Source organism: Perissodus microlepis, chromosome 7 (assembly GCF_051167445.1).
Source record: "Perissodus microlepis isolate ML-2025 ecotype Zambia chromosome 7, ASM5116744v1, whole genome shotgun sequence".
Lineage (NCBI taxonomy): Eukaryota > Metazoa > Chordata > Actinopteri > Cichliformes > Cichlidae > Perissodus > Perissodus microlepis.
The window spans coordinates 61674537-61702395 of record NC_140467.1 but is presented as its reverse complement, the minus strand read 5'-3'; the positions used below and the strand labels follow the sequence as shown (position 1 = coordinate 61702395).

Here is a 27859-nt window from a genome sequence, read left to right as displayed (position 1 = left end):
CACTGACGGTCTGTGGTTCAGTATTTTAGGGGGATTTTTACTTTAAATCAGCATAACTTACACGAAATGTTTCATTTTTTATTTTCTGTTAACATCACACAAAAATCAATATGATCAAAACGTTTGTACAAAAAGAAATCCGAAGTGACGGATGCTGCTGAGGTGTTTCGGTCCGACGACTCTTCGTGTCAGTATGAAGAGTAACTGCTGTCCACAAAAAGAAAAGTTTAAAAACGATCCAGTGTTTTTAGTCTGGACACACAGAAAATAATCCTCCTCATTATCAGCAAGGCATCGGTCAGGAAGGGGTCTCCCCTTTAGAAGAATAAATAAAGGAAGAGTCAGTCTGTATGCACCGTTTAAATGCGCATCGTGTACATTCTAGCCTCCTGTTTGAGTCTTAAAGGCATTCTGGAGCAAATTCCTGCCCAGATGTTGGAAAGAAGAAACCTCTGGACAAATTCTACAAGCAGAGACTGACCAGAGACTGGTGGATCTGAGGAGGAGGTATCTGAGGTGCTCCCAACATTGCCCCTACTATTAACAAGTAGTAGGAAATTATAACCACCAACCTTCATATCAGTTATACAGGTCACCAACTATTTACATTTTAAAGACAGAGCACTAACGAGCAGTGCAGCTGTCTCAGATTGTGCGGTATTGATCCTCTGCAGGACGGACAAGTAAAGTTAAAGTTGACTGAATAAAAAGTACAATTTTATTGAAATCTGTGAAATCACCTGGTGAAATCTTGTATTTTTATGTTTAAGTTCATGAACGTGCACATGTTAATTTCACCTTATCTTAAACGTGTTAAACTAGAAAGTTTCTTGAAGGTAGAACAAATCGGGGTGAATGGCCACGTGCTCTTCCTAAACCCAGTACCTGCCCCAGACCTCCCAGACTCTGTCAGACCTTTTTTTTTTTGCAGCTGGTACGTGTTGGGTGTTTTTTGGACTCTACATGGCCTGCCGTTTGTCCTGAGTTGAATTTTTGTCTTCCGCCTCCCCTCCTCTCTCCTGGTTCCAGTCTCGGAGGCCCTGCGGCAGGCTCGTGTCCTCCTCGAAGCTGCCGGTCCCCTCCACAAACTCCTCATACGTTGACTTCTCCTCAAACGGCCGAGGGCCCAGCAGCTCCAGCATGTCAGCCTTGTTCAACACCTCCCTTTCTAGCAGGCGCTTCCCCACCTGAGGATCACAGCAGAGGTGGAGCTTAACTGGTTTGTTTCAGACAGAGGATGAACTGAAGCCCAGATGTGGGGCTCATCCTTATTTGAACTATGAATCATGGAAAGAATACTCAGCGTTTATCTGAGGTTATGTTGTGTTTTTGCGTATTAGACAGTCTCACCAGCTCCACCAGGTCCTTCTTGTCCTGGATGAGCTGCAGGGTGCGCTCGTACGCTCGATTTACCAGCTCTCTGACCTCCTCGTCAATGATCTCCGCTGTCGCCTCACTGTACGGCTTCTCCATGACTACCTCGCCCTGTCGGGGGAGGTCAAACGACACCTGTCCCACCTTCTCGCTCATCCCAAACTGCACCACCTGCAAATCAGGGTGCAGAGCGATGCGTCACGGCACAAACAGCACTCTTCTGCTGGTGGGAATCAAACAGGGAGTGTGTTTTTAGTCACATGTGCGTACCTGAGCGTAGGCAGACTGCGTGACCTTCTTCAGGTCGTCCTGAGCTACGGCGGTGATCCGTCCGAAGAAAACCTGCTCAGCCACACGCCCTCCCAGCATCATGCACATCCTGTCGAACAGCTGCTCTTTGGTGTCCAGGTACTGTTCCGTAGGCAGGTACTGAGCGTAACCCAGACCCTTCCCCCGCGGGATGATCGACACCTGGATACAAACCATGTGTGGTTAACCCACAGCTCCCATCTACACCTGTAACTGGTGGAGATTTACAGAGCAGCTGGAGTCATAACAGAAACGACACAGCCCAAGCACGAACAGAGCTCCTACCTTGAGCAGAGGGTCAGCGTGCTGCAGGAACCACCCGACGATGGCGTGACCGGCCTCGTGATAGGCGACGGTCTTCTTTTCTGTGGGCTGCAGGACTTGAGTCTTCTTCTCCAGACCTGAAAGCAAACAACCCGGGAGTCAGACTGTAAGGACGTCAGATACAAACTGTCCTGTTTACCACACAAAGACCATTACAAGAAACAACCGTACACAGCCGTCACGTACTAGGTGATGTCACACTCACCTCCAATGACCCGGTCGAGGGCTTGTTCAAAGTGTTTGGTGTTGACGGATGGGTTCAGGTGCCTGGCTGCGATCAGAGCTGCTTCGTTGCAGACACTAGCGATGTCAGCTCCTGATTCATTCAAACGGGAAAAAACAGTCATCAAATATAATGATTCAAAATAAAAACATTTTTGCGATAGTGCCGTTACATTGTTGTTATTCGATCCAACTGTTACAAACCAGTGAATCCCGGTGTGGAAGCTGCCATCTTCCTTGAAAGACCGTCTTTGTCCAGATTGGGATCCAGTTTGATTGGTCGCAGGTGGACTTTAAAGATGGACGCCCTGCCTTTGATGTCCGGCGGACCTGACAGAAGACAGGAGAGAATTCTTCCTCTGCATTCCAACTAAAACTTATTCTGCGGAGCTTCAACATGAGCATGATTTTACAGGGCACCGCATGCGTCCTCCAGCAGGCTGATCACATTGGAAAACCCAGATATCCCTCGTAGGTACATTTCGCTGCCATGTTTACACTTAATCAGGTTTCTAAATGGCATGTTTGGAGAATGCAAACAGCAAATCAACACCTCACACCAACTGGCAGCACTGTGGTTAGCGGGAGAATGATTTGGGCACATTCCAATACTTTAAGATGTGGAGACTGCAGTAAGGCAGTAAAGACTCTGCTTACCTATGTAGATCTGTCTGTCGAAGCGTCCCGGCCTCAGCAGAGCAGGATCCAGGATGTCCGGTCTGTTAGCTCCAGCCAGGACCACCACATTCGTGGCGGTGTTAAAACCTGTAGAAAAAGATGAAGACACTTAAATCTAATGGGGGGCTGGGGGGATAGTATGTTCCACTTCAAAAATGCAGATTGCCTACCATCCATCTCCGCCAGCAGCTGGCTCAGGGTGTTCTCCTGCTCAATCTGACCCCCAAAGTTCCCCCCTCCTCTCTTCCTCCCCACTGCATCGATCTCATCAATGAAGAGGATGCAGGGGGCATTCTTCCTCGCCATGGCAAACATGTCCCTCACCTTCATGAGGAGAGAGAACAGTCAAACATTCAGTGTCTGAACAGAGTCATCTCAGATGGTCCAGGATCTGCTCCGGGTTCATTCACTTACTCGGGCCGGACCGACGCCCACAAACATCTCGAGGAACTCGGAGCCGTTGACGGTGATGAAGGGGACGTTGGCCTCTCCAGCTGTAGCTTTGGCCAGCAGAGTCTTTCCCGTACCAGGAGGTCCGGACAGCACGGCTCCCTGAGATAGAAACGGCATCAGTTAAAAGTGATTGAGAGCAGTTCACATCCAAGACAAACTGTCCCTCAAAAAACGGCACTAATTTATAAATGCCTCGTCTTTAGCCTGTATCTTTACGAATAATGACTGATTTCATTTCAGGTTTCGTTTTTGGATTTTTCTTTTTGGATCCTACTACAGGATTAAAACTGTTAAGAGTCCAGAATTTCCAACACACAGCAGGGAAAACAGCTCAGTGTTTTTACACTAATAATGTGCTCAAATCAAAGGTACTTTATCTTCAGAATGGAACAAAACTTAATGAAATGGACTACAGTAAAAGCTTTATTAATAAAATGTGCAGCAGGGACTCATCAATGTGAAATAAACTCTTCATAAGCATTTCTACACATATCTGAGCAAAGCCATGCAGACACAAACAAGATTGTAAGCAAAGACATAAATAAAACAGATGATCAAATGCAGTCAAAGTAAGTTATTGGTATCGCAGAAACTAGGGGTGGGAGATCTATTGCATACACTTGATGTGTCGAGAGGTTAAAACGACTTTATTGTAACCATCAAATAAAGGCTGCCGTGGAAATATTAAGTTGTCTAGACCTAATTCACTGAGAGTTTTTTCTCTCAAACACGCTGCAAATGCATCATTAATGGCCCCTCCCAACCGGAAAATTTCCTACCCAGAACACTGCGCTGAGCATGCATGTTTATATACTACCAGATATAAACAGGGAAAATATGGCGATAGTGGGAGTTTCACAGGGAGGATGTCAAACAAAATATTTTCCAAAACATGCTGTAAAACTCGTGCTGCAAAAGGCAGCACTACCACAAAATTATTCCACCAGATGAAAAGTCCTCGTCTGCAAAACTCGGATTTTTACCTTGGGGATCTTAGCTCCAAGGTCCTGGTACTGCTGCGGGTTCTTCAGGAAGTTCACAAACTCCATTATCTCCAGCTTGGCCTCCTCACAACCAGCCACATCCTTGAACTTCACTTCGATGTTGTCCTTCATCATCTTGGCTGTTGACATGCTAAATGGATTCCTACCACCTCCAGCGCCTCCTCCCATTGGTTCCCGCCGCAGCATGAAGAGCAGGAAGCCAATCACCAGCACGGACGGGATCATGTTCAACAGGAAAGAGCTGAAGGAAGAAAAAGCAGCGTTAGGAAAGCTACTTTTTCACAAATGTTATTATAGAAACTGAGGTTGTTAGGCCCTTTTTAATAAAGATTTTACCCCTGATTAAAGCCTCTGGCTGACATAATGCATGCTGCGTTTGTGTGTCCAAACCCACCCATCACTCTCAGAGCTGTAGATGACGGCAGGTTGGTGCGTTGACTCCATTCCGAGTTCCAGAACTGCCGTCTCGAGGTTTCTCTCAAATGTGTCGACGCTGCCGATGTTGAACCAGACGTAACTCTGAGGGACAAACAACATCATGCATCATTCAACTAGAGAAAGGTAGCCTGAACTGTGCGACTTACCTGTTCCTTATGGAACGCCAGGACTGCCATAATGAATTAATTAAATACACTATTAAATAATTAATTAAATGTGGCAATAATTAATTAAAATTGGAATTAATTAATTAAATAAATAGGTATGACACATGTAATTAATTAATTATTGCCACATTTAATTAATTATTTATGTATTTCGCATTTTAATTAATTATTGACACATTTAATTAATTATTTAATAATATATTTATTTATTTCATTTTGGCAGTCCTGGCACCTGGCTCTCATCTTGAATTAATTTTATCTGTCAGCCTCACCCATCAAACTCAGGGGGCGGGGTTAACGCTGCCCATGCAGCTTCTCTAACATTTGATTGGTTGCCGTGCAAAGTAAATCAAAACAGGTCGATCCAAGATAATCGATTGCTTGTGTAGACTTGGGGCAGCCAGGTATCCCAGAATGCATTTCAAATCACAGGCAGCAATGGTGGTGGTGGTGTAGTTTTAAAATACCCGTTTTTCTGTCACCAACTACACTTTTAACAGTGTTTTTTTATTATTTAATAATATATTTATTTATTTCATTTTGGCAGTCCTGGCGCCTGGCTCTCATCTTGAAATAATTTTATCTGTCAGCCTCACCCATCAAACCCAGGGGGCGGGGTTAACGCTGATCGAGTCAAAACCATTGCTTTGGCCTGGTGGCCATTGTTTTTAGCACGCAACAACCGGCATGTGGAAACTAACAGAACTGAACTTTGAAAAACCCTGTTTGTGTGTCACCAAATACAGTTTTAATATTTTTTTAGCCGAGAATGTAGCGGTTTAATCTTCATATGTCTGGTCGGTTTGTGGTCGGTGGGCAAAGCGTGGGATAGACCCGCTCGCCTCGCAAGCAATCGAGCTGTTATTAACACCGACAAAGCGCAGGCCCCGGTACACAGCTGTAATAACCGCCGCTGACACTGACTTCTTTTACTGAGGTTATATTTATCGGGTTTTTATTTCCTGATGTTCTTATGTGTCCTACGTGTTTCAGTCGCCAATTCTGAATTATAACTAACATTAAAAACATGTTTAAGGAGGAGAGAGAGCAAATAAATCCGATTAACAGCTGATCTTTGGGTTTTTGTTAAGTAATCAGCGTGACCTGTGTATAAACGCATAAAAGAAATAACGTTGGTGTTTCCGTCATGTAGTAACTGTTGGCTTTAACTGTACAAAGGTTGTTCGACACTATGAAACACATACAGACTTCATGATGTTCGGCTAATATTTTTATTGTGAATATTAATCATGAGGGTAAACGGCCCTGTACACCACGGAGCGAGGTCAGCATATCCACGATATCTTCAGCTCTCTGAGTTAACCCAGAGTTTCCCAGCTGACTAATCTAACTGTCATCTACGAATATGTCACGGGTCATATCAATATGATTTTACAGAAAAGCATCCTTAATACTGCCAACTATTCCAGAGACGTGAAAATCTACAGCATAAAGACCAAAAAATATAGCAGTCTAACAACACTGTAACAGATGAACGTCAGTTTGTCAAAGTAGAATGAAAGTGATTGGTTGAACAGGTGTCCGTGATCTGTGTTATCTGCATTTTCATCAGTGTAAGAGACTCAGCAGCAGATTAGAATAACAGTTATACATTTAATAAATTACCAAATGAATACACACAAGAAACGAGCAAACCTGTTCCGACAATTTGAGTTTGTATCCCCTCCGGTGCAGACTCGCTGCTGTTTAAATGTTTGAGAGGAAGATTAGATATAAACAAACGTCAAACATAGACTCAGTCTGCGTTCACATTTGATATGAGGCCAGCACGTATAGTGGCTGTGTCCTGTTTTAAGATCATACCTGTAAAATTGTTGTCTGACCTCCGTCGATCCAGCCGCTCAGAGTCCGTGGTTACCATGGTTACTGCATAAGCAGCTATAACGTTAACAGCTGGCACTGAGGAAACCAACCGGCAGCATGGGTGTTTACGTTTTTCATTGCAAAAGAACCGTCTGAATGGTTAACTGAAGTTAACTTGGATAAATTATAGTTAAGGAGTATCAGAGATAAGGCCCATGTGAGCTGTGTGACTGTTCACCACTACACTGAAATCAGTAGGCTATTACTGAAATACACGTGCTATATCATAAACTATGATATAAATAGGGAGGTCCTACTAACATGTTTAGTTTTAAAGGACACCTTCCTGCCTTTAGTCTCATTCATGAGCAGTATTAGTTTTCTTCTAACATCCAGAAGTCTGCACGATGTGTTACACAGTTTCTAACAAGCCTTTGACAGTTAAACATAACATGACCGAAAAAGCAAAAAAAATAAATAAAAAATAAAAAATAAAGAGAGAGAGAGAGAGAAAAAAAAAAAAAATCACACAAATTATATGTTAACCCCATTTATTTTTAGTTAAGTAAACTCTAAAAATTCTAACAGACAGCTGGTGCTTAGAATACAGTTGAATAACTATTAAGAAACAGATGATATAATATTTCTGTCCAGGTTACAGTCTGCATGATGAACATGCTGTTGCAAACTCTGCTTCTCTCGGTGGAAATGCGCCTTCTCTTTCCTCTTTGTATAAAACATTTTAAAAATCAGTTTAATCTCAAAATTCACTGTTAAATCCAAAACACACCAGATAAAGAAAAGCGAATAGTTCAGTCTAACACATGTGCCAGTGAACCATTAAACGTCTGTAAAACTATGCAGTTATGAAACGTAACTTTAACCTCAGTCAAACCGATTTGCTCAGTTGTAAATAAAACAGCGAAGTAAACGTGACCCGACAGACAAAACCTGAGTGAATTAAGTCCAGCGTTTAACCACTGAGAGCTAAAACTCAGGTGAGGTTTCAAAGCTGTGTGCCGGTGAGTGGACATCAGCCGCCGATGAAGCTGGTTCGCCTATAAAGTGCTCTGTAAGGAAACAAGCTCCAGCAGCTCTGCGCTCGGGAAAAATACTATATTTCCTTATCTTGCGCAGAAAAATGCGCTGACATTGCGTTATATTGTGCACCGGCTGCCCAGTTAAACTGTGACTATCACCAGGTAACGTAGGCGTGTTTCTTGAATTAGCAGCAGGTGTTAAACAGCTGACAGGTGAGGAGGAGGATGCATGCAGGTAAACTGAGGGTCTGCTGAGCTGATCGCTGGTTTCGTGAGAAAAATGTCAGCTCGTTCTTTATGTTACAGAAGCACAGAGACACAAGACCAGGTGGAAAGAGACGATCGTTCGGTGAAAATGAGAATCTGCAAATGCAACATGTGGAACACAGAGAGTGGAATATGTAAACAAACCGGTTAACGTAACCCCCTTGGTGCACTCTGCATGCTGACTGTTAGCAGAGCTAGTGAAATCTCTGAAAACATCTGAGCACTTTTGCAAACATGTTCTATGTTGACAACCTGACCAGACATGTGAAGATTACGGCGCGACATTCGCGGCTAAAACACTGTTAAAAGTGTAGTTGGTGACAGAAAAACGGGTATTTTAAAACTACACCACCACCATTGCTGCCTGTGATTGGAAATGCATTCTGGGATACCTGGCTGCCCCAAGTCTACACAAGTAATCGATTATCTAGGATCGACCTGTTTTGACTTACTTTGCACGGCAACCAATCAAATGTTAGAGAAGCTGTATGGGCAGCGTTAACCCCGCCCCCTGAGTTTGATGGGTGAGGCTGACAGATAAAATTAATTCAAGATGAGAGCCAGGTGCCAGGACTGCCAAAATGAAATAAATAAATATATCATTAAACAATTAATGAAATGTGTCAATAATTAATTAAAATGTGAAATACATAAATAATTAATTAAATGTGGCAATCATTAATTAATTACATGTGTCATACCTATTTATTTAATTAATTAATTCCAATTTTAATTAATTATTGACACATTTCATTAATTATTTAATGGTGTATTTAATTAATTCATTATGGCAGTCCTGGCGTTCCATAGTTCCTAGGCCATTTGTGTTTTTAATCTATGCAAAATAAAAATAGTCTTTGTGCAACTTTGACATTTTTAATGAGTAAAAAACCTCAGGGAATGTCTGACAGAGTAATTAATATTGACTTGTACTGTATGTAGCAGCACCTCACTGTGACACTTTTTATACATCTGAAGATTCCACTTTAAGCCCAAATCATCAGCCTTTCCACTGTGCTGTCAGTTAGTATGAGGCTTTTGTGTGACTATGCTCTGTTCAGTTTTCTCCAAATGTGCCAAACATCTCCACTTTGGTCTACACTGGACGGTCGGATGATGGGGCGAATTTGATGGTTGTTTTCACATGACTACTAATGGTCAATGGTTACTCTGGTTACATTTGTTTTACTTTTTAAACTTCTCTAGCTGCCCAAACTCTTTCAGGCTTTCTCTAAATGTACATAACACCCAGATTGTGCCTTTAAAAAAAAATCCTTAAACAAGAAACTTTTAGTTTTTTAATGTAAACATGTAAAGAAATTTAACTGAATTTGGTTAATTAAACAAAGTAATTAACTGACCACAAGCAATACTTTGAAGAGCCACTAGGGGTTGTGACAGCTGGATAAAAATCTATTTCAAAATCGCTCGGACCGAGATGGACGCGCTGGTTAACATCCTTCGAGTTGTTTGCTGATGGGAAAGGTCTTATTTTGACGGATGATGCTACAGCCGCGATCAGACAGCGGAGACGCGCTCTTCTACTGCACATGGCCGGACAGGACGTGCAGGACGTCTTCTCCACTCTACCACAGACGGGAGAGGCGATGGATTACACCGCTGCGGTGACTGCACTCAACACTTATTTTGTTCCTCAACTGAATGCAGCATACGCACGCCAAACTTTCCACAAATTGTCCCAAACACCAGGTGAGACTGTGCAACAATTTTGTACACGTTTGAGGCGAGCTGCAAAAGACTGTGACTTTCAAGCTGACAATGATAACCAGATACGGGACGCTATCCTGAGTAAATGCACTTCTGAATATGTACGGAGAAAGCTGCTTGAGGAGGGTCCAGGCTTAACTCTAACTCGCACGTTGGAGGTGGCTTCGCACTGTGAACGTGTGGAGGAGCAGATGGCGGCGATGAGCGTCGCCGGGGAAAAGAAAGGAGAGGACACGGTCAGCCGGATTTTTACAGCAAAGAAAGAGAAGAACAACAGACCAAAAGGAAAAATGAAAGATGATAATAAAACAGACAGACAGTGTTACAGGTGTGGTTATACTGACCACATGGGCAAAGATCCCAAATGCCCAGCACGAGGACAAACATGTCACAAGTGTAATGGTAAGGACCACTTTTCAAAAATGTGTCGTACAAAAAGACAAAAGAAACAAAATGTGAATGCTGTTGAACAAGATGATTATGCATTTACTGTGAATGATGATAATGTACCTGAGAAACTTACCTTTTCTGTTGGGGGAATAGAGTTGAAAATGTTAGTTGACTCTGGAGCTACAAGTAATGTGATGGGAGAAAACATATGGGAAAAGCTAAAAGCTGAAAAGATAAAATGTCACTCATATGTACCCAAAGAGCAGAGGAATTTATATGCATATTCCTCAGCACAGGCACTCACGGTTAAAGGTGCATTCAGATGTGAAATCAAGATTGGTGACAGGACTGAAGAGGCTGAATTTATTGTGATTAGAGGTAATGGTGAACCACTCCTGGGGAAAAAGACTGCCATAAAGTTAGGAGTGTTGAAAATAGGTGAAAATGTGGCAGAGCTTACCCCGGAGTCAAGAGAGATAACTACATTTGCAGTGCACAACGGAGTATACCGGTACAAAAGGCTAATATTTGGAGTCTCATCAGCTAGTGAGCAATATCAGCATGAGATTGCCAATGCACTAGCTGGCATTGAAGGAGTTGAGAACATTTCAGATGATGTAATCATACACGCGCCAGACCAGGAAACCCATGATAAACGCCTGCATGCTGTGATGAAGAGACTCTCTGACTGTGGCCTGACACTAAACTCAGAGAAGTGTCAGTTCAACATGGACAGACTCGTGTTCATGGGAATACTGCTGACACAGAAAGGCATAGGCCCAACTGAAGAAAGAGTGAGAGCTGTGGTGGAAGCCCGAGAACCGGAGAATGCTACTGAGGTGAGAAGCTTTCTTGGACTGGTAGGCTTCAGTAGCAGGTTCATACCACAGTTTGCTACACTCTCTGAACCACTTAGACGTTTAACTCGAAAAGAAACTATGTTTACATTCGGGCCAGAACAAAAGCAAGCATTTGAAAGACTAAAGACTGAGTTAGCCAGAGCAGGTACCCTAGCCTATTTTGACAAAGAAGCCCCAACCAGAGTCATAGCAGATGCAAGCCCTGTAGGCTTGGGCGCAGTGCTAATACAAATACAGAACGGAGAAGAGGTACCAGTGTGCTACGTAAGTCGGAGTTTAACAGACTGTGAGCGAAGATATTCTCAAACAGAAAGAGAAGCCCTAGCACTGGTATGGGCATGTGAGAGACTACATCCATATGTGTATGGCAGGAAGTTTGACCTCATCACAGACCACAAGCCATTAGAGGTCATATACAGCCAGAAATCTAAACCTTGTGCACGCATAGAAAGATGGGTTCTCAGACTGCAACCATATGACTTTAAAGTAGTGCACATCGCAGGAAAACAAAACATTGCGGATTCACTGTCAAGACTGCTGTCTGACACCACGTCAAAAGAGATACATAAGGATGAATCTGAAGAATATGTGAGATTTGTTGCAGTTAATGCTACTCCAAAAGCACTCACAACAAGAGAGGTGGAAGAAGCCTCTGCTACAGACTCAGAATTAACAGAAGTGCGAAGAGCTATTGAAAATGGACACTTTGAAAAATGCAAAACATATGCACCCATTGCAAATGAACTGTGTGTCATCGGCTACATAGTTTTGCGGGGAACTCGCATTGTATTGCCAGAAAACCTCAGAGCTCAAGCACTGTCACTAGCTCATGAAGGACATTTAGGAATTGTTGGAACCAAACAACATCTCAGAACAAAAGTTTGGTGGCCAGGGATGGACAAAGCTGCAGAAAAATTTTGTAAAGCTTGTCACGGATGTCAAATAGTAGCCAGACCAGATCCACCTGAACCACTGAGAAGCACACTTTTACCGGATGGACCATGGCGAGATGTGGCGGTAGACTTACTGGGACCGCTACCTTCGAACCACTCAATACTTGTACTGATAGATTACTACAGTCGGTACTATGAGTATGATGTAATGTCATCTACAACTGCTGAAAAAGTCATTGACTCTATTGACTGTATATTTAGCAGACATGGGCTACCAGTTACCATCAAATCTGATAACGGCCCACAGTTCAAATCTGAGCTGTTCAGAGAATATTGTGAAACTAATGGAATCAAACATATAAGAACTACACCAAAATGGGCTCAAGCAAATGGAGAAGTGGAACGTCAAAATGCATCATTGATGAAAAGAATCAGGATCGCACAAGCCGAAGGACTTGACTGGAAGCGAGAGCTAAGAAAATATGTAACAGTGTATCGCAGCATTGAACATCCAACCACGGGCAAAAGTCCAGCAGAACTCCTGTTCAACCGCAAAATGAGAGGAAAGTTACCGAACATCGGTGAGGCAAAAACAACGGAGTTGGACGTGCGTGACAGAGACGCTGAACAGAAAGGAAAATCAAAGATTTATGCTGATGAACGAAGGGGAGCTGAGTATTCAAAAGTTGACACGGGAGACACAGTGCTGGTTCAACAAGACAAAGTGGACAAGTTTACAACACCATTCAACGCAACACCACACAAAATTGTAAGCAGAACTGGAAACCAAGTCATTATTGAATCACCAACAGGAGCTCGCTATCACCGGAATACCACACATGTGAAGAAATACGAGACAAATGAGACCAGAGAAGGACACTATGACACAATACCTGAAAGGGAGGAAGGTGAAACACCCACAAAGACTGACACCTTCACTCCAACACCACAAGAGGGCTCCCAGGGGCCAGAGAGACCAAGTAGATCACAGAGGGCTAAAAAGATACCCGAGAGGTTTCGTGATTTTGTGGTGAAATGAACTATAATATGTTAAGGTGAAGAGGTACCTTAAAATTGGCAAGTTTCAAGTTCATATGTGTATGTCGACATGTATATATTGAAAAAAGAAAGATACATGTGTGGTGAGACAGTTAGATAATATAATTGTTAGAAAGTAAGACAAGAAAGAATGTTCAATGTTGGAAAAAAAAAAAGACATCAAAGTTATTACAACTAAAGTTTGAGTCTAAGGAAAAGGGAGATGTCATGTATTGATATGGCTATGTCTTAATGTGATGACCTTTGAACTGGAGGTTGTTGTCCGAAGGAAGCCCCGTTAAGTGGCTAGTTGTAAGATGGACAGTATTCAATAAAGCCAGATAAAGACCGTGCTTTATGTCCTGATTCAATTCAGAGTGCTCTGCCTAATTTAGTAATTAGGTGGGCACACAACAGTCGACTAATCAGATCATCATCCACTGGACGTAAAACGTACAGCTTATTGCACCAGCAGCATCTACTCTTATATAACTATCATTAGCTTACAGCTTTAAGTGTTTAAGTTATGTGCTAACTAAAAATAAAGACAAGATGATAGTTTATTAAATTTAAATCAAATTTGCAGATTGTTTCAGTGGAGTTTAATAAACTCAGCCGTCTGCTCCTTGCTATCTAAAATATAACAGGACACCAGAGTATATTCTCGAGCATCTCACACTTCTGATAATCAGCTGTCTGCTTGACGTTTATTCAGCTGTGTAAAAACTATAACTTTAATCTCAGCCAAACAGATTTACTCAGGAACAAATAAAATACTAAAAAAAAAGCCAAACAATAACATTTTTAAGTTATCTAAGTGACTTATATATCATGTTTAACCTGAGTAGTGAAAGACAGCAGTGGGTTTGAAAACGATTTGCCGGGAGTCCGGTGTTCTCACGGCTCTAGTGACCTTGCCCCCGGCTAGCTATCGAGCTGGTTGGTAACAGACGTCTCCGAAAACGTCGGAGCGCTTTTGAAAATATGTGGTGCCTTGATAAACTGAGCAGATATTTAAGGTTTACACAGCTACATTCGCGCCTGAAAATATGTTAAACGTTTATTTTGTGACCCAGAAAGAATAATAAGAGTAATATTAAAACTAACTAGTTGCCGCCATTGTTGGAAACTGAGCTGGGCTGCGCTATGAATTCTGGGACAGAGCTAGTTCTTCTTCTACTTCGGGGTTTAACGGCAGCTGGCATCCTTGTACATGCAGTGCTGCCATCTTCTGTTTCAGTCCGGTATTACACTCTTAAATCCTACTACTTATTCCTGCGTCTTTTGTGATCTTACAAAGCTTCAAACGACGCGTCGACTATTAAATCAGTCGTCGACGATTTTGATAGTCGACGTAATCGTGACTAGTCGACTAATCGTGGCAGCCCTAATTGAATAATGACTTTAAAGATTGTCAAAAAATAATATAAAATAGTGTGCAAATACTGATAACAGTGCAAATGTTTGCAATATAAAAAATAAATGAAAAATGTAAACATCTATGTTTAGTGAACTTTGCAGTGTTGCTCTGTGGTGCAGCTACGACACTGTAGCAAAGTTTATACACTGTGTCTACTTGATCCACGTCTGACTCCGCCAACCCATAATGTTTCCACACCACTGAAGTTTTTTTACCTCTCTTTTCAACCAACGGCAGTCACTCTCCTCTCCAAATAACTTCTGCTTAGCTTTCCGAGCTTCCCTCAGGTCCTCTTAATCAGCGGTCCCCAACCCCCGGGCCTCGGACCGGTACCGGTCCGTGAGTCGTTTGGTACCGGGCCGCGAGAGTTGAGGCTCAGGTGTGAGATGTATGGTTTTCAGGGTTTTTAATCGGGTTTCAGCGTTATTTTGTTATCGTTTACTCGGTTTTCCTGGGTCTTTTCACGTGTGTTACGAATAAATCTTTTTTCGGTACCGGTACTAGTTTTATTTTGTTGTATTTATCCGCGACACCTTAAAGGCCGGTCCATGAAAATATTGTCAGGCATAAACCGGTCCGTGGCGCAAAAAAGGTTGGGGACCGCTGCTCTTAATTGTTGTGACACGTGTTCGAAATGCAGAGAGGTGCGCTCGATTTGCCACACGGAGCAGCGCGAGAGTAAAGCACGAGGGAGGGGCTAATAATCGGCTCAGTCATTTTTAATGTTCGTTGAAAGCCCAGATCATAATCGAGATTAAAATTTGATTAATTGAGCAGCCCTAGCTTGAATAAAGCGATATCGATTCATTAAATCCTGAATCGATTTTTAAATATAAATGTATTTTGCCAGAAACTCAGGTTAAAGCTCACAAAACTATTTCAACAACTACCAAACAGTAAATGAGAGGAGGTAACAGATTCCACACAAAGACGTAAACACAGCGGACCCGACGCATCAGAATCAGCTTTCTTTTTCTCGGCTTTCTCACCCGACGGCACGTACACGGACACGCCGTCGTGGCCGAAAGCCGACAGCTCACTGATTCTGATGCGTCGGGTCCGCGCTTTGTGTTTACGTCTTTTTTGCGCTCGATTCTGAGCTGCAGGTTTTGTCTCTCTCCAACCAAAATTCACTGAACCAGCAGCAAAAGAAGATCAAAACTACGCTTCACATTTGATAAATGTCATCATTAATTCCCTCTTACTTTGCTGTTTGCTCCCACCACGATAGAAATCACAATTCATGCACAGCTCTCTCTCTCTCTTTACTTCAAGAACAGTTTCCCGTCTCAAATCTCTGTTTTCTGCATTATTCACTTGCTTATTACCCACCAGTCTACCGTTGTTTGCAGCGCTGTCGGCCGCTGTCTTTCTTTCTTTTCTTTTCTTTTTTTTACTTAAATGACCTCGGACAAGAAAGCCTAATTTCTGCTGTTCAACACTAAAGAAATTTAAACTTTTTAAAATTATGCAAAATTGCAGAATATTTTTAAGGTCATCTGCTATAAAAAGCCCAGCCAGGAAAATCTCCTTCATGTTTTTCTGTGTTTTATTCTCAGTTACTTTGTCACAAAGGCATCTGCTGTGATGCTCACACCTCTGATGAAGTCTCACAAGTGTCAGTACTGATAAATGATCAGAATTATAATATTTCTGATATTAAGCCACCTTTTCATTTCATCACACAGACAGAGGATTGGAGGCAATGTTTGAATTTGAGCGCCGAGTCACCTTACAAAGATGCACTCTGATAATAGGGGTTCACCAAATTCAACTTGACTCTCAAACTTAACTTAAACTCTGCTTCGGATTGAACGGGCCAGTGTTTACTGAAATGTAATTACAGCATTCTGTGTGTTTTGCTATTTTTGCAATCTGTGGGCACTGTGTGAACACTTGGTTAAAGGGACGGGAGTAAAAACAGCTTCCTTCATGTGGGTGGCTGGTTACCATGTCATCTGTCAGCAACCACTACAATCAGGACTAAATATCCCTGCAGCCTGGGAGCAAACATCCTCACCTTGCCTCTGCCCAGGTAGCTGTGGACAAAGTCCTTCCAGCTGATCTCTCTGCCGGTGTCTCTGAAGCAGAAATACAGCAGAGCCGAGCTCAGTCCGGCCACCGTGATCGCCACGTAACGGAAATCCTTCTCATCCCAGGGGAAGTCGCCCTGCAGACCAACACAGGCACAGGAGGAAAGTTACCTGCAGGTTATTATTTGTTAATGCGATGGCACGCTAATGACAGAGGAAAGGATGATGCTGATTTGAGGAAAAATTGGTCAGCTACAAGAAATAAGAGATGAGTAAGAACCACGTTGGGCTGCTCGCCCCTTACATAAAATAAATATATTGAAAAACTGAGGCTGTATTCATAATTCTGTTACACTTATTTTGTAAAATAAAAACTGAATGGTTCTTTCAATGTTTACGACATACCTTCTGCATTCGCCTCCACCAGTCCTTTCCTCCTCCTCTCTTCCCTCCTCCTCCGGTTGGTCCTTTTTTTCCATCTGAAATTCAGAAATGTCATTTTAGCTACAGTTCCTTTTCTAGTTTCTCAGTTTTTATCCATGAAATATCAGGATATTCTTTTCTAAACCCGATTACTTATTTCAGTTTGACATGCGTTTGATCTGAAGTTACAGCCCCATCCCTGCTCCTGTGATCACCGCTCACTGGCTCAAGTCGAGGACGCTACTCAGGTAAATTTTTGGGGTTTTTTCATATTAAAAAAAAATTCTGATGGCCACCAAACACATTTTGGCCTTGCAAAGGAAAATGACCAGCAGGGGGTGCTGGACTTGATTCCAGCTGTCATAAGACAAGAAGCAGGGTACACCTGTACAGGTCATCAACCTGTCACAGGGCTGACACCGGTTTGCGTGAGTCTCGAGAAGCTGATTCCTCATATTGAACATCAGCATTTGAAATGTCTAATTTAAAATGCGTTATACCACCAGTGTATTTAGCCATTTAGTTTTGTTTTTCACATTCTTGGTAATAAAAATTGTGAATAACTATTCACAATAATATCAAATGAAACAAACTTTGTGAGTTTTTTAAATAGTTATTGATGTTTGAGAAAAACAGAAAAGCAGATCTCACCTTTGGGCTCTGTGGCGTAGAGTCGTCGCTGAGCTAACTGGAATCTGCGACAGGACAGGAAGTTAGCTGGAGTCCGAGTTATGTTCTGAAAAAGACCACACAGTCACCGCTGGTACACTGGACACCATCTACAAACAACAACCTGCTGAAGAATGGCTTTTAGCAACTATAAACCTCTAATCAGTGGAGGTCACATTCATTCAGTGGGTCCATCTTTGACTCATTAGGGAATGAGTCAAGGACAAATACTATATATCTGTATTATATATTATAGCTAACTAATACATTCCTGGTTCTTGGTGAGAAAATGTTTTACAATGCTTTACAACCAACATTCAGTATGCAGAAGGGTATCTCTGAACGCACAACATGTTGAAGCCGCAGCAACAGAAGACCACACCAGGTGCCACTCCTGGTTGCTAAGGCTGTAATTCGGGATTTACGGGGTGGCTTAAGTGGTAGAGCAGATCACCTGCAAGGTTGGTGGTTCGATCCTTGGCTTCAGTCTGCATGCCAAATACCCTTGGGAAAGATACTAACCCCAAGTTGCCCTCAGATTCGTTCATCAGAGTGTGAATGTTTATTAGTTTGCACTTGAGTTTAGAAGTGCTTGTGTGAATGAGGCATGTTGTATATATAGTTGCTTTGAGTACTCCAGGAGAGTAGAAGTAAGTATATAAGAATCAGACCATTTAATTCACACAGGCTCACCAAAACTGGATAACAGAAGACTACAAAAATGTTGGCTGGCCCGATGAGCCACGGTTTCTGCTGTGACATTCAGACGGTAGGGCCAGAATCTAATTCAAACAACATGAAAGCTTGGATCTATCCTCGCTTGTATCAATGACTCAGGCTGCTGGTGGAGTAACAGAGTGGAGAATATGTTTGTCAGAATATTGTTTTAAAAGCAGTAGCTTAAGAAAGAACTGTTCATAATTGAACGAGCACTTAATGCTTGGAAGAGGGTGATGGTCAGTTGACAGCAATCTCACCTACAGCTCACATACTACACACTGGGTTACAGACATTGTTGCTCAGGGCTGAGGCCGGTCTCTTCCTCAGCCTCAGCGGGCTCAGAGTCTTTGGGGGGAAGCGGGCTGGTTCGTTGCGTGGAGGTGTTGTTGGTAGGCTCGAGGTCAGGATCTTCTACAGTTTCATCTCCATCGGTAGAACTGTTGATGACATTTGGTGAGGACGCAGCTGGAGGTTTGTCTCCTAACATGTCAGCAGTCTGAGAGTCTGAAGGGCCTGAAAGGGTTGAGAATTAGAAACAGTGATGGTTTCAGTCAACACAGACACACTCAGTCTACTACGATTTATAAAAGACAGGCAAAACATCACATCTGAGAAGCTGAGATAATGAAAAATGAAACAGTAAACTGCAGGGTTCATACTCATTGTTCAGGGTCAAATGTAAGCACATTCAAGGTCTATTATGAATCTTTTCCAGCACATTACCAAAAAAAAGAATACATGTTCCACTTTGCATCACCTCAGTAAGACCATGTAAAAATTAAAACAAATCGTCTTAGGTTGACTTAAATGTTCTTTGTTCCCCTTTTGTTAAAACAGAGGAAAATGCACCACACAAAAATACTGAAAAAGGAAATGGTTGTCTTATATGCATATAGTGTACAAACTCAAAAACACATTTGTCTCAAAAATGAAGATGTGCAAATGTGAACAAATCAACTTGTTAGAGATGCTCATCTCCACTTGGAAAAAACAACCACACAAGACAAGAAATCTGCACAAATTAATAAGTCTGCTCATCAGATATTGATGCTTCTTTCCTACGTGACACAAAAACAGGAGACAGATGTTTGTTACTTTAACTAGTTAAGCACCCACACCACCAAAAATGGGGGAAAAGGGAGGAGATCACATTTAATCGGTTATAACACGAGGTCAGAAATATAAGTGCTGACATGAGTAGTGTCCACAGAAGCCTCTGAATCTCAGCTGTAAACCATTTCTACAAACACCAAACAGTTAAAAGAGCAGTTACGTCACCATGAAACTGTGGACAGGTAATATCCATATTTTGATTTATGATTTTCTGGAGTTAAATGTGACCCAAAGTATATTTTATAGCATATAAGCTATAAAATACTTTTAAAAATTAGGTGAGGGAAATAAAAAATTAATTTTTCTATGTTTGAGTCACAGTAACTTTGACATAGTAACATCTGCAGTAATATTTACCCCTCTGATGACAGCTCACAGGCGTTATATTTATTTAGATACCAAGACTGTTTACACAGAGTTTGTAATTGCAGAGAAATACTCCGTTTATTTTGGCCTCTTCATTTTCGAGCAGGAAGCTCAGAAAACCCCTGGGGGCCTAACAGGTTAAAGTTCATTCCCAATAAAACTAACTGTGAGATGTTTGACTACATTGCTGTCTGTATTATTGTTAAAGTCCTAAATGATCAGCTTTAAAGTGTTTGTGCTAATAACACCATGTACAGTAAGACAGGCATGGAGAACAGCACTGACTGGGAGAGGCTTTGAACAGATGACACACTCAGTTCAATTCAACATATAAGACTTTAAGAACGCACAAACATCGACCTAAAATCTATTTATTCAGTCCATCACCTGTCATATAATTATGTAAAATAAGAATGTATTGTTCATCTCCCTTAAATAAACAGGCAGCCTTAAAGTATGAAATATTCATTCATTAAAGCACTAAATGTGTCTGTTGTCTCAGTGGCTGATGGTGCCCCACAGGCATCAATGTGAGCTTAAAGCCATTTTTAATTGTTAAATTGTTTAATGTGTAGGTGCTCACGATAAACACATTTTGAATGAAAGCCAGGGAACTTCAGTAGCACAAAAAATGGCTTCTTTGTGCCCACATGGATCAGTCCCTCTTTTTACCAATTTTTCTTTAAGTCTTAAGTTGGCTAGTTAAGTGTCGGACTAACGATTAAAGCTTTCACTTGAGTGAAGTAACTAATATTACTGCTACTGCTAAGTAATGTTAGCCAAGTTTAAAGCATACTGCATAAATCACCATGCCATAACTAACTGCTGTACTAGCACTGCCATACTCTATCACACTCAGTGCATTTCAATCATTTCTCCAGCAAGTTTGATAGCTAGCAAAATAATAATAATAGTTTTAAACATTAGCCTGTGTTATGTACACATACTCGAAATTATTTACTAGGACTCACCTGTCATGTGACTCAAATCCCGCCAGTGTCGTTTTCCATCAAACACTCATTAAAACAGCACAAACCCTGAAACTGCTTATTAAAATAATATGTATGTATGTAAATAATAGTATGTTGCATTATAAAAAATTAAGCTTTTGACTGCCCTCCAGAGTTCACGTTAACTTCAGATCTCTGGAAGCTACACTACCCGAACAATGTCAGCTGTTTAGTTTCTATACAGGACAAAAAAAAAAAAAGGGGGGGGGTAAAAACAGATTTTCAATTTAAGGGAGAACGGGTGGATTGGCTCCCCTTAAGGAGGACTAATAACTAAAATCTGAAAGTTTAAAGTCGATGAGTAAATCATGCTCGGGTAATACAATGGAAATGGTCTCATATCACCATCTAGTGTTATCAATTGTAAACACATTTTTATGGGTGAAGGCTCATAATAGAGACCGATCAACAGGTCATTTTCTTTTCTATGGGTCTCATTTAAATCACATTACATCATTTCTGTGGTAAATGAGGACCCTGAAGAACGATTTAATGTCACTGTTAAAGATTTGAAGACAATAGATCGCAGACAGCTGGCTCCGTTTTAACTAAAGAGGAAGTAAAAACAGTTTGGATCACAAGTGTAAGGCAAAAACAAAAATACTACGCTAAAACTAAACTAATGTTTTCTACATGCTTTGCCTTTTATTACCAAACTCCCCACGGGGTGGCTGTAGCTCAGGTGGCAGAGCAGGTCAGCCACTAATCAGAAGGTCGGTGGTTCGATCCCAGGCTGTCTCCTGGCTGCATGCCAAATACCCTTGGGCAAGATACTAACCCCATGTTTGCCTACTGGTGGTGGTCAGAGGGCCCGGTGGCGCCAGTGTCCGGCAGCCTCGCCTCTGTCGGTGCGCCCCAGGGCAGCTGTGGCTACAATGTAGCTTGCCATTGCCAGTGTGTGAATGGGTGAATGACTGAATGTAGTGTGAAGCGCTTTGGGGTCCTTAGGGACTAGAAAAGCGCTAGTCCCTAAGGACTTTTTCTTTTAATGTGATGAATCTCTGGTGGTTTGGACGAACTGTGCAATACGGGAACTCGTCACTACTGTCATGACCTTCAGGGTTTCTGGTGGATATATACACTATATCCACTTCACTATATTGTAAGGAGTATTCACTCATCATCCAAATCATTGAATTCAGGTGATCCAGTAACTTCCACAGCTGTATAGAATCAAGCACCTAGGCATGCAGACTGCTGCTACTAAGTGGAAGTGTTTGGGAACGACAGCAACTCAGCCATGAAGTGGTGGACCACGTAAAATCCCAGTCAGTGGGATTTTAGGGATTTTGAGGCGCACAGAGGTTGCTAATTTTCTGTGGAGTCAATCGCTCCAAACTTCACGTGGTCTCCAGATTAGCTAAAGAACAGTGCACAGAGAGCTTCGTGGAATCCATTTCCATGTCCGAGCAGCTGTAGTCCAAGCCTTACATCACAGTGTGCAACGCAAAGCATGGGACACAGCGGTGTAAAGCACGCCACCACTGGACTCTAGAACAGGAGAGATGCATTCTATGGAGCGACGGATCACAGTTCTCAATCTGGAAAGCCGATAGACAAGTCAACTTAGCAGTTGCCAGGACAACAGAGCTCCAGGTTTGGTGGCAGGGGGATTTCGGTGTGGGGTTGTTTTTCAGAAGTTGGGCTCAGTCTCTTCGTTCCAGTGAAAGGAACTCTTAATGCTTCAGCATACAAAGACATTTTGGCTCCCGACTTTAAGGGAACAGTTTGGGGATGGCTTCTTCCTGTTCCAGCATGACTGGGCACCAGTGCACAAAGCAAGGTCCACAAAGACACGAACTCTGGCATGGGAGTCCTGACCAGAACACCACTGGGATGAATTAGAGCAGAGACTTTGAGCCAGGCCTTCAACATCAGTGTCTGACCTTACAAATGGTCATAAACTCCCATAAACACTCCCAGAAGAGTTGAAGCTGTTATAGCTGCACAGGCGGACGTCATGAATGGGATGTCACTCAAGTTCATATGAGTGTGGGGGCAGAAGAGCAAACACTTTTGGCAATATACTGTACATGCAATGTTTTGCTTTTTGTATTTTCATATAAAGTTAATACACCAATAAAGCTAGATGATCCTTATGAACCTTCGCTGGATGTTTTGTAGCAGATTCATTAATTATTTCTGTTATATTGTGTCCCACCTGTATGATACATTTTTGCCATTCTTACCAATTTGCTGCTGCTGCTGGCGTGCGAGCCTCTTTTCCAGGGCCCGCTGTCTGTTCAGCTCAATGCGTTTCTGCTGCTCTTCGGTCAGAGAGGGAGTAGGTGGGGGAGCGAGGGCTTCGGCAATCTGCCCTTGGGGAGCATTAATAAAGCTCTCTCTGCTGAATAGATCAGGATCCCCAAATGTTTCCAGTTCACGTTGTACCTCTTCGTCACCAGCACCTGAACACAATTTCAAGCAATGCTGATAATTAAGTCCTGTGGAATATGGCAAGTATTTCCTATGTGCACCTGCAGGTGTGAATCCACCGTAGGGCTGTTCGATATAACGATATATATGGTTTGACGATATAAAAACGTCTATGTTTCATTTTACGCTATCGTTTGTTTCGTGGTGTCGCAAAATAAACTGTTTACGGTAATATATTTTCATGGTTTTGATGGTCACTGTAGTGGCTATATTAATTTCTTAAAGTTCTCTCTTTCTCTTATATTTAATATAACCAGCTACGGACGGACAAGCGCCTGTTTTTATGCGTTGTGGTTAGCAACAACGACGGTAAAACCATCGCGTCGCGTGTCCGCTTGTTTATTTTCCACATAAACCTTTCAGAATAAAGCTCAAGAGCCTGTTGAGACTTTTCAAAATAAACTGAATCACATGAACGAGTATGCAGACTGTTTACGGATGAGAAGTTAAAAAAGAGCCGCCAGGTGCTAAAAAATAAACCTTAGACTCAAACGTTAGAACAGGCTTTTCCCCGCAGCACGCCGTGTAATAAATACTCACAAAGAAAACGGCGGCCGTTACAACTTATGTCTAAAAATGTATCGTTTCATGCATCGGTTAAAACACTCGACTCCAGCTACATGATGCGCAGCTGGAAACACTTCACGCAAGTCGAGCTGCCCGAGATCCACAGAATTTACAGAAAATGTTACATTTTTGTGATTTATATCGTTATCGGACGATAGAATTCTTATATCGGGATATGAGATTTTGGTCATATCGCACAGCCCTAATCCACCGTATCCCCATCAGTAATGATTTTTTTTCTTACCATCTGTACTTGTAAAATCTTCATGTGTCAGGGGCATGTCCAGTCGTATTCGTGTAAGACATGTCTATAAAAGAATGAGTAAAAAATTACAAATTCTGAACATTAGGAATCCCACACGCTTGCAGGAAATATTCTACTGCTTCCTCTCACCTGCACTTCCTTTTTGCTGCCGAGCCTTTCCACTTTGTCAATAAAATCTTCAAATTGCAATTTGGGGTACAACCTGTGGGCCCAGTTCTCCATCTTCTGCATCAGCAGCCGCAGGTCTGCAGCCTAATGGGGCCAACATCAAAAACAGCGAGTAGTGATATGAAAGAGGGCTTTGTGTGATAGGACGTTTCTTCTTCCCACTAAAAAAATGACTTCCAGTCATTGGAACAAAAGACTTATTAAAAAAGACATCTTAATCTGGTATAACCAACCTTTGGTTCACCTCACTCATTTTTGACCACGACAGAAAGGGCAACTTTTGGCCTTTCAGTCTCAAACCAAATTTAGGACATCTATTTAAAAGCTGACAGGCCAAACAGATTTAGCTCAAAAACCAATGTTCATTCACATCTGGTAATTGGTGGGACAGATGTTATCATATCCTACCTCGTGTCCTTTGCCTTTGAACTGGATATTGTCAAAGAGAGTGCCCAGAGCTGGAAGCCCTCTATCTGATATCAGCCTGGGAAAAAAATATTAAGACTAAGTTAAACCATTAATGGATTACAAGCAGGGTTAGCAGCACATCCAGGCATATTTGGCTTATCCAATTCAGGATCGTGGATGGCTGAAGCCTATCCCAGCAGCCAGGTCGCCAGCCTGTCACAGGGCCAACACAGACAGACCCTCTGAATGGAAATATCAATGCCTTTAGATGTACCATGTTCAGTAGGCAGTAGCTTGTTGGGGAGGTAGGCTGTTTGGTTTTCAGGGTGCCCACAACTTTTCTTTTGCCACCTGTTTGTACATAAGGCAGTATAATGAGAAATAGTCAAATTTCTCCATCTAAATATATATATATATATATATATATATATATATATATATATATATATATATATATATATATATATATATATATATATATATATATATTGCAAAGTTGCAATTAATTTGAATATTTTATAAAATGAAAATCTATGTTTTTCTTTAATACAGCTTGCAAGTTTTATCCTAAGTATAATCGACGTTCTTACTTAAAAGCTTATTTAACATCCTTTGATTTAGTATAACTTAGTTCTGTCCAGGAACATTGTGAACAGAACAGTAACAGAGGAGTGCCACTGGGACACCCACTGGGAGACCACTGGGAACGAGCCTGACTTATTGTTGGCAGTACTAACCATACTAACACTAAAGGTGTACAGAGACTGGAAACAACTAATACTAAACACACTAAAGACAGTTACAGCACACAGTTTTCATCATGCTATACTCAGGGCACGCTGAAATGTGATGGGAGGTCCAGCAAAGATAATCTGAATCTGAGTCTGAAGAAAACCCGTTGCTTCTTGGACTGGGGCCTGTAATCCAGCAGCACCAGCTCTGCTTTTCATGTGTGGCATAACCAGGGCATCCATCTTTCTCACCACATCCAGGGATGTCTCCAACGCTCTGACAATTTTCAGTCTGGGAATTTTCCCCATCCAAATGATGAAAACAACAATGGTATTAGAGTCTTTCTTCTTTAAATGACTGGCAGAGTGAAGATGCACCATCATCACACAGATGCAGTCATTTGTACCCGCCGCTAAAGCGTAAGAAGACGCTGCAGTACTCTGCTAAACGACAGGTGTCGCCACTCAGATAATATCACATCACTTTTGTTGTGCAAAGTTCTTTCCACAAACTTAAGTTTTCAAACATTTGCAACAACTCTGTGTCAGCGTGTCTCTGAGCTTCTGTGCACGATTATTATTCAAATGGTGATAAAAACCAGTGCAGTCACAGACTCGTGTGTTCAACCTGGCTGCAACACTGATAGTCTGCACACGTCAATCAATGATTTTGGCCTCCTTGTGTCCCAGCTCACACAAGATGACATCAAATTCCTATTTAAATGCGCATTTTAATGCATTTCAACCCTCTGTCGTAATATAAATTGTCTTTGCTACCTGTGGGAGTCCAGCTTGGGTTGGGGTCTCTTCACGCCTCTCCTTTTAGCAGTAGGGACATCAGCCAGCTGTGATACCTCACCTTTCATCTCCTGCATTGAAAACACATGACAACAGGATGTGTTTCTAACTCATTCTGTTGGCAGCGTGGCAAACTTCAAGCTTATCTTTAAATCCAGACAAATTATAGATCGGAGGTTACAGAAGAAATGTGCTGGTTTGAACAGTATCTATCTGATAGGTTTCATTTGCTCACACAAACAAACACATGTGTGTTGTTATTGTTAGAAACATCCAGTCTCAGAGTGATGCTGAAAAACCAGTTCATGCATTTGTTAATTCTAGGCTGAACTAACAAATTCATTATTATCAAGCTGTTCCAAACAGCTTTGTGGAAGGACTATGAGACTATGGGAGGTTGTATTTCTCCCACATTGGCCTTATTTTCCTGAATCTTATTTTTCTATGTGATTCTTCATTAAACCATGAATTTACAATCTTTCTCCTCACATACAAAGTTCTGAATCATCACATCACATCTTAAAGACCTCATAGTAATCCTGTAAGAGCACAGCAGCATCTACCATCTGCAAAAGGGTCTCCTTCCTCCTGGCCTCCCCGGCCTGGGGAGTGTGGTGGTGGGAGCGGGGGGAAAGCTTCATCCTCTATGCCGTCATAGTCAGGAATGTCATGCAGGCTATTTTCCTGTGGGTCAACCATGGTGAGTCGGTCCTGGAGACAAAGTAAAAGACGTGTGAGCCCCAGTCGTCAACAGCATCAGCATTAAGTTACATGAATTTAACTGCAATTTGAAAAAATGAATGACATTTATTTCTGTAAGAGTAATTCTTTACTGTGTTACAACATCAACATGAAAACCTAAAAAAACTGGCATTTACTTTTTTTTTTTACATCAACAGGAGGAGCTGTACAGACACTCATCCCACCTGGAAGTATACCCCAAATTCTGAAATGTACTATTATGATACATTAATGGTCCATTATGTTTGTTTCACAGTTATATACATAATACAATTTATAGATTTGTATATATATTTACATTCTATCAGGGATGCACTGGTTGTGAACCTTTGGGCTGATAATGACAGTTAAAAGTTACAATTTGGATGAATTATTACTGTGATACTTTTTTTGGACTCTGTAGTACCACAGAAATATCATTAAAGTAACAGGTTTGTTTTAAAGTCTTTCAGCTGTTCAGTAAACGTCATCGTCATCATCATTTGTATAGCACTTTAAAAACACACCTGGTAGACCAAAGTGCTGTACAATACAAATATAAATATAGTAATAAAATAGCAAAAAACTAACATAGCAATAAAGTAAACTCTTTTGAGCCAAAATGATGTGACACAGCACAGACACAAGAAAAGAGAAAAGAAAATCTTCTACATTGTTTTGCTGTTCATACTAATGCTACCCTTTGTTTTTGGAAGGAGACGATTTTCTGTCCAGTATTAAAGTTCAAAGAACAGGGTATACGTCTCCAGTGGACTACTAAACAAGTTTACCAGAAAAATCAGACCCACGGTCATGTTGTGTCACTTTATTTGAGGGATCAGTCAGCAGGAATAACAGGGAATGACAAACTGACAGACTTTGAACGATATAAAACAAACAAACAAACAATTTAAACATTTAGAAGTTAAACATCTTCTCAGATTCCTTTTGCTGCATATGTCTATGTATGTATTTGCTGTATAGTGTCATTTGTTTGGAACAT

The 27859-nt window shown here is 41.7% G+C and overlaps 2 protein-coding genes across 4 annotated transcripts; both read right to left on the bottom strand.

The window, feature by feature from the left end:
* Positions 1-64: 64 nt before the first annotated feature.
* LOC146384488 (mitochondrial inner membrane m-AAA protease component AFG3L1-like) lies at positions 65-17615 on the bottom strand. 2 transcript variants are annotated; one of them, XM_084936463.1, is made up of 14 exons: positions 17537-17615; positions 16868-16941; positions 16450-16599; positions 4759-4883; positions 4344-4605; positions 3322-3459; positions 3078-3231; positions 2887-2994; positions 2434-2559; positions 2213-2323; positions 1969-2084; positions 1645-1845; positions 1351-1545; positions 65-1187 (listed from the first exon to the last, which is right to left on the bottom strand). In XM_084936463.1, exons 2-14 carry the CDS (start codon positions 16874-16876, stop codon positions 960-962), a joined length of 1923 nt encoding a protein of 640 aa, XP_084792589.1. In that variant the 5' UTR covers positions 16877-16941; positions 17537-17615; the 3' UTR covers positions 65-959. The 2 variants fall into 2 exon arrangements, with proteins under 2 accessions (XP_084792589.1, XP_084792587.1); XM_084936461.1 differs by lacking the exons at positions 16450-16599; positions 16868-16941; positions 17537-17615 and adding an exon at positions 6794-6867.
* On the bottom strand, positions 17534-26886 carry LOC146384487 (TIMELESS-interacting protein-like). 2 transcript variants are annotated; one of them, XM_084936465.1, is made up of 8 exons: positions 26700-26886; positions 26116-26207; positions 24608-24683; positions 24161-24283; positions 24011-24074; positions 22953-23171; positions 18532-18787; positions 17534-17621 (listed from the first exon to the last, which is right to left on the bottom strand). In XM_084936465.1, the coding sequence occupies exons 1-7, from the start codon at positions 26775-26777 to the stop codon at positions 18558-18560; spliced, it is 882 nt and encodes a 293-aa protein (XP_084792591.1). In that variant the 5' UTR covers positions 26778-26886; the 3' UTR covers positions 17534-17621; positions 18532-18557. The 2 variants fall into 2 exon arrangements, with proteins under 2 accessions (XP_084792591.1, XP_084792592.1); XM_084936466.1 differs by having other exon boundaries at positions 18566-18787.
* Between the last annotated feature and the right edge of the window lie 973 nt (positions 26887-27859).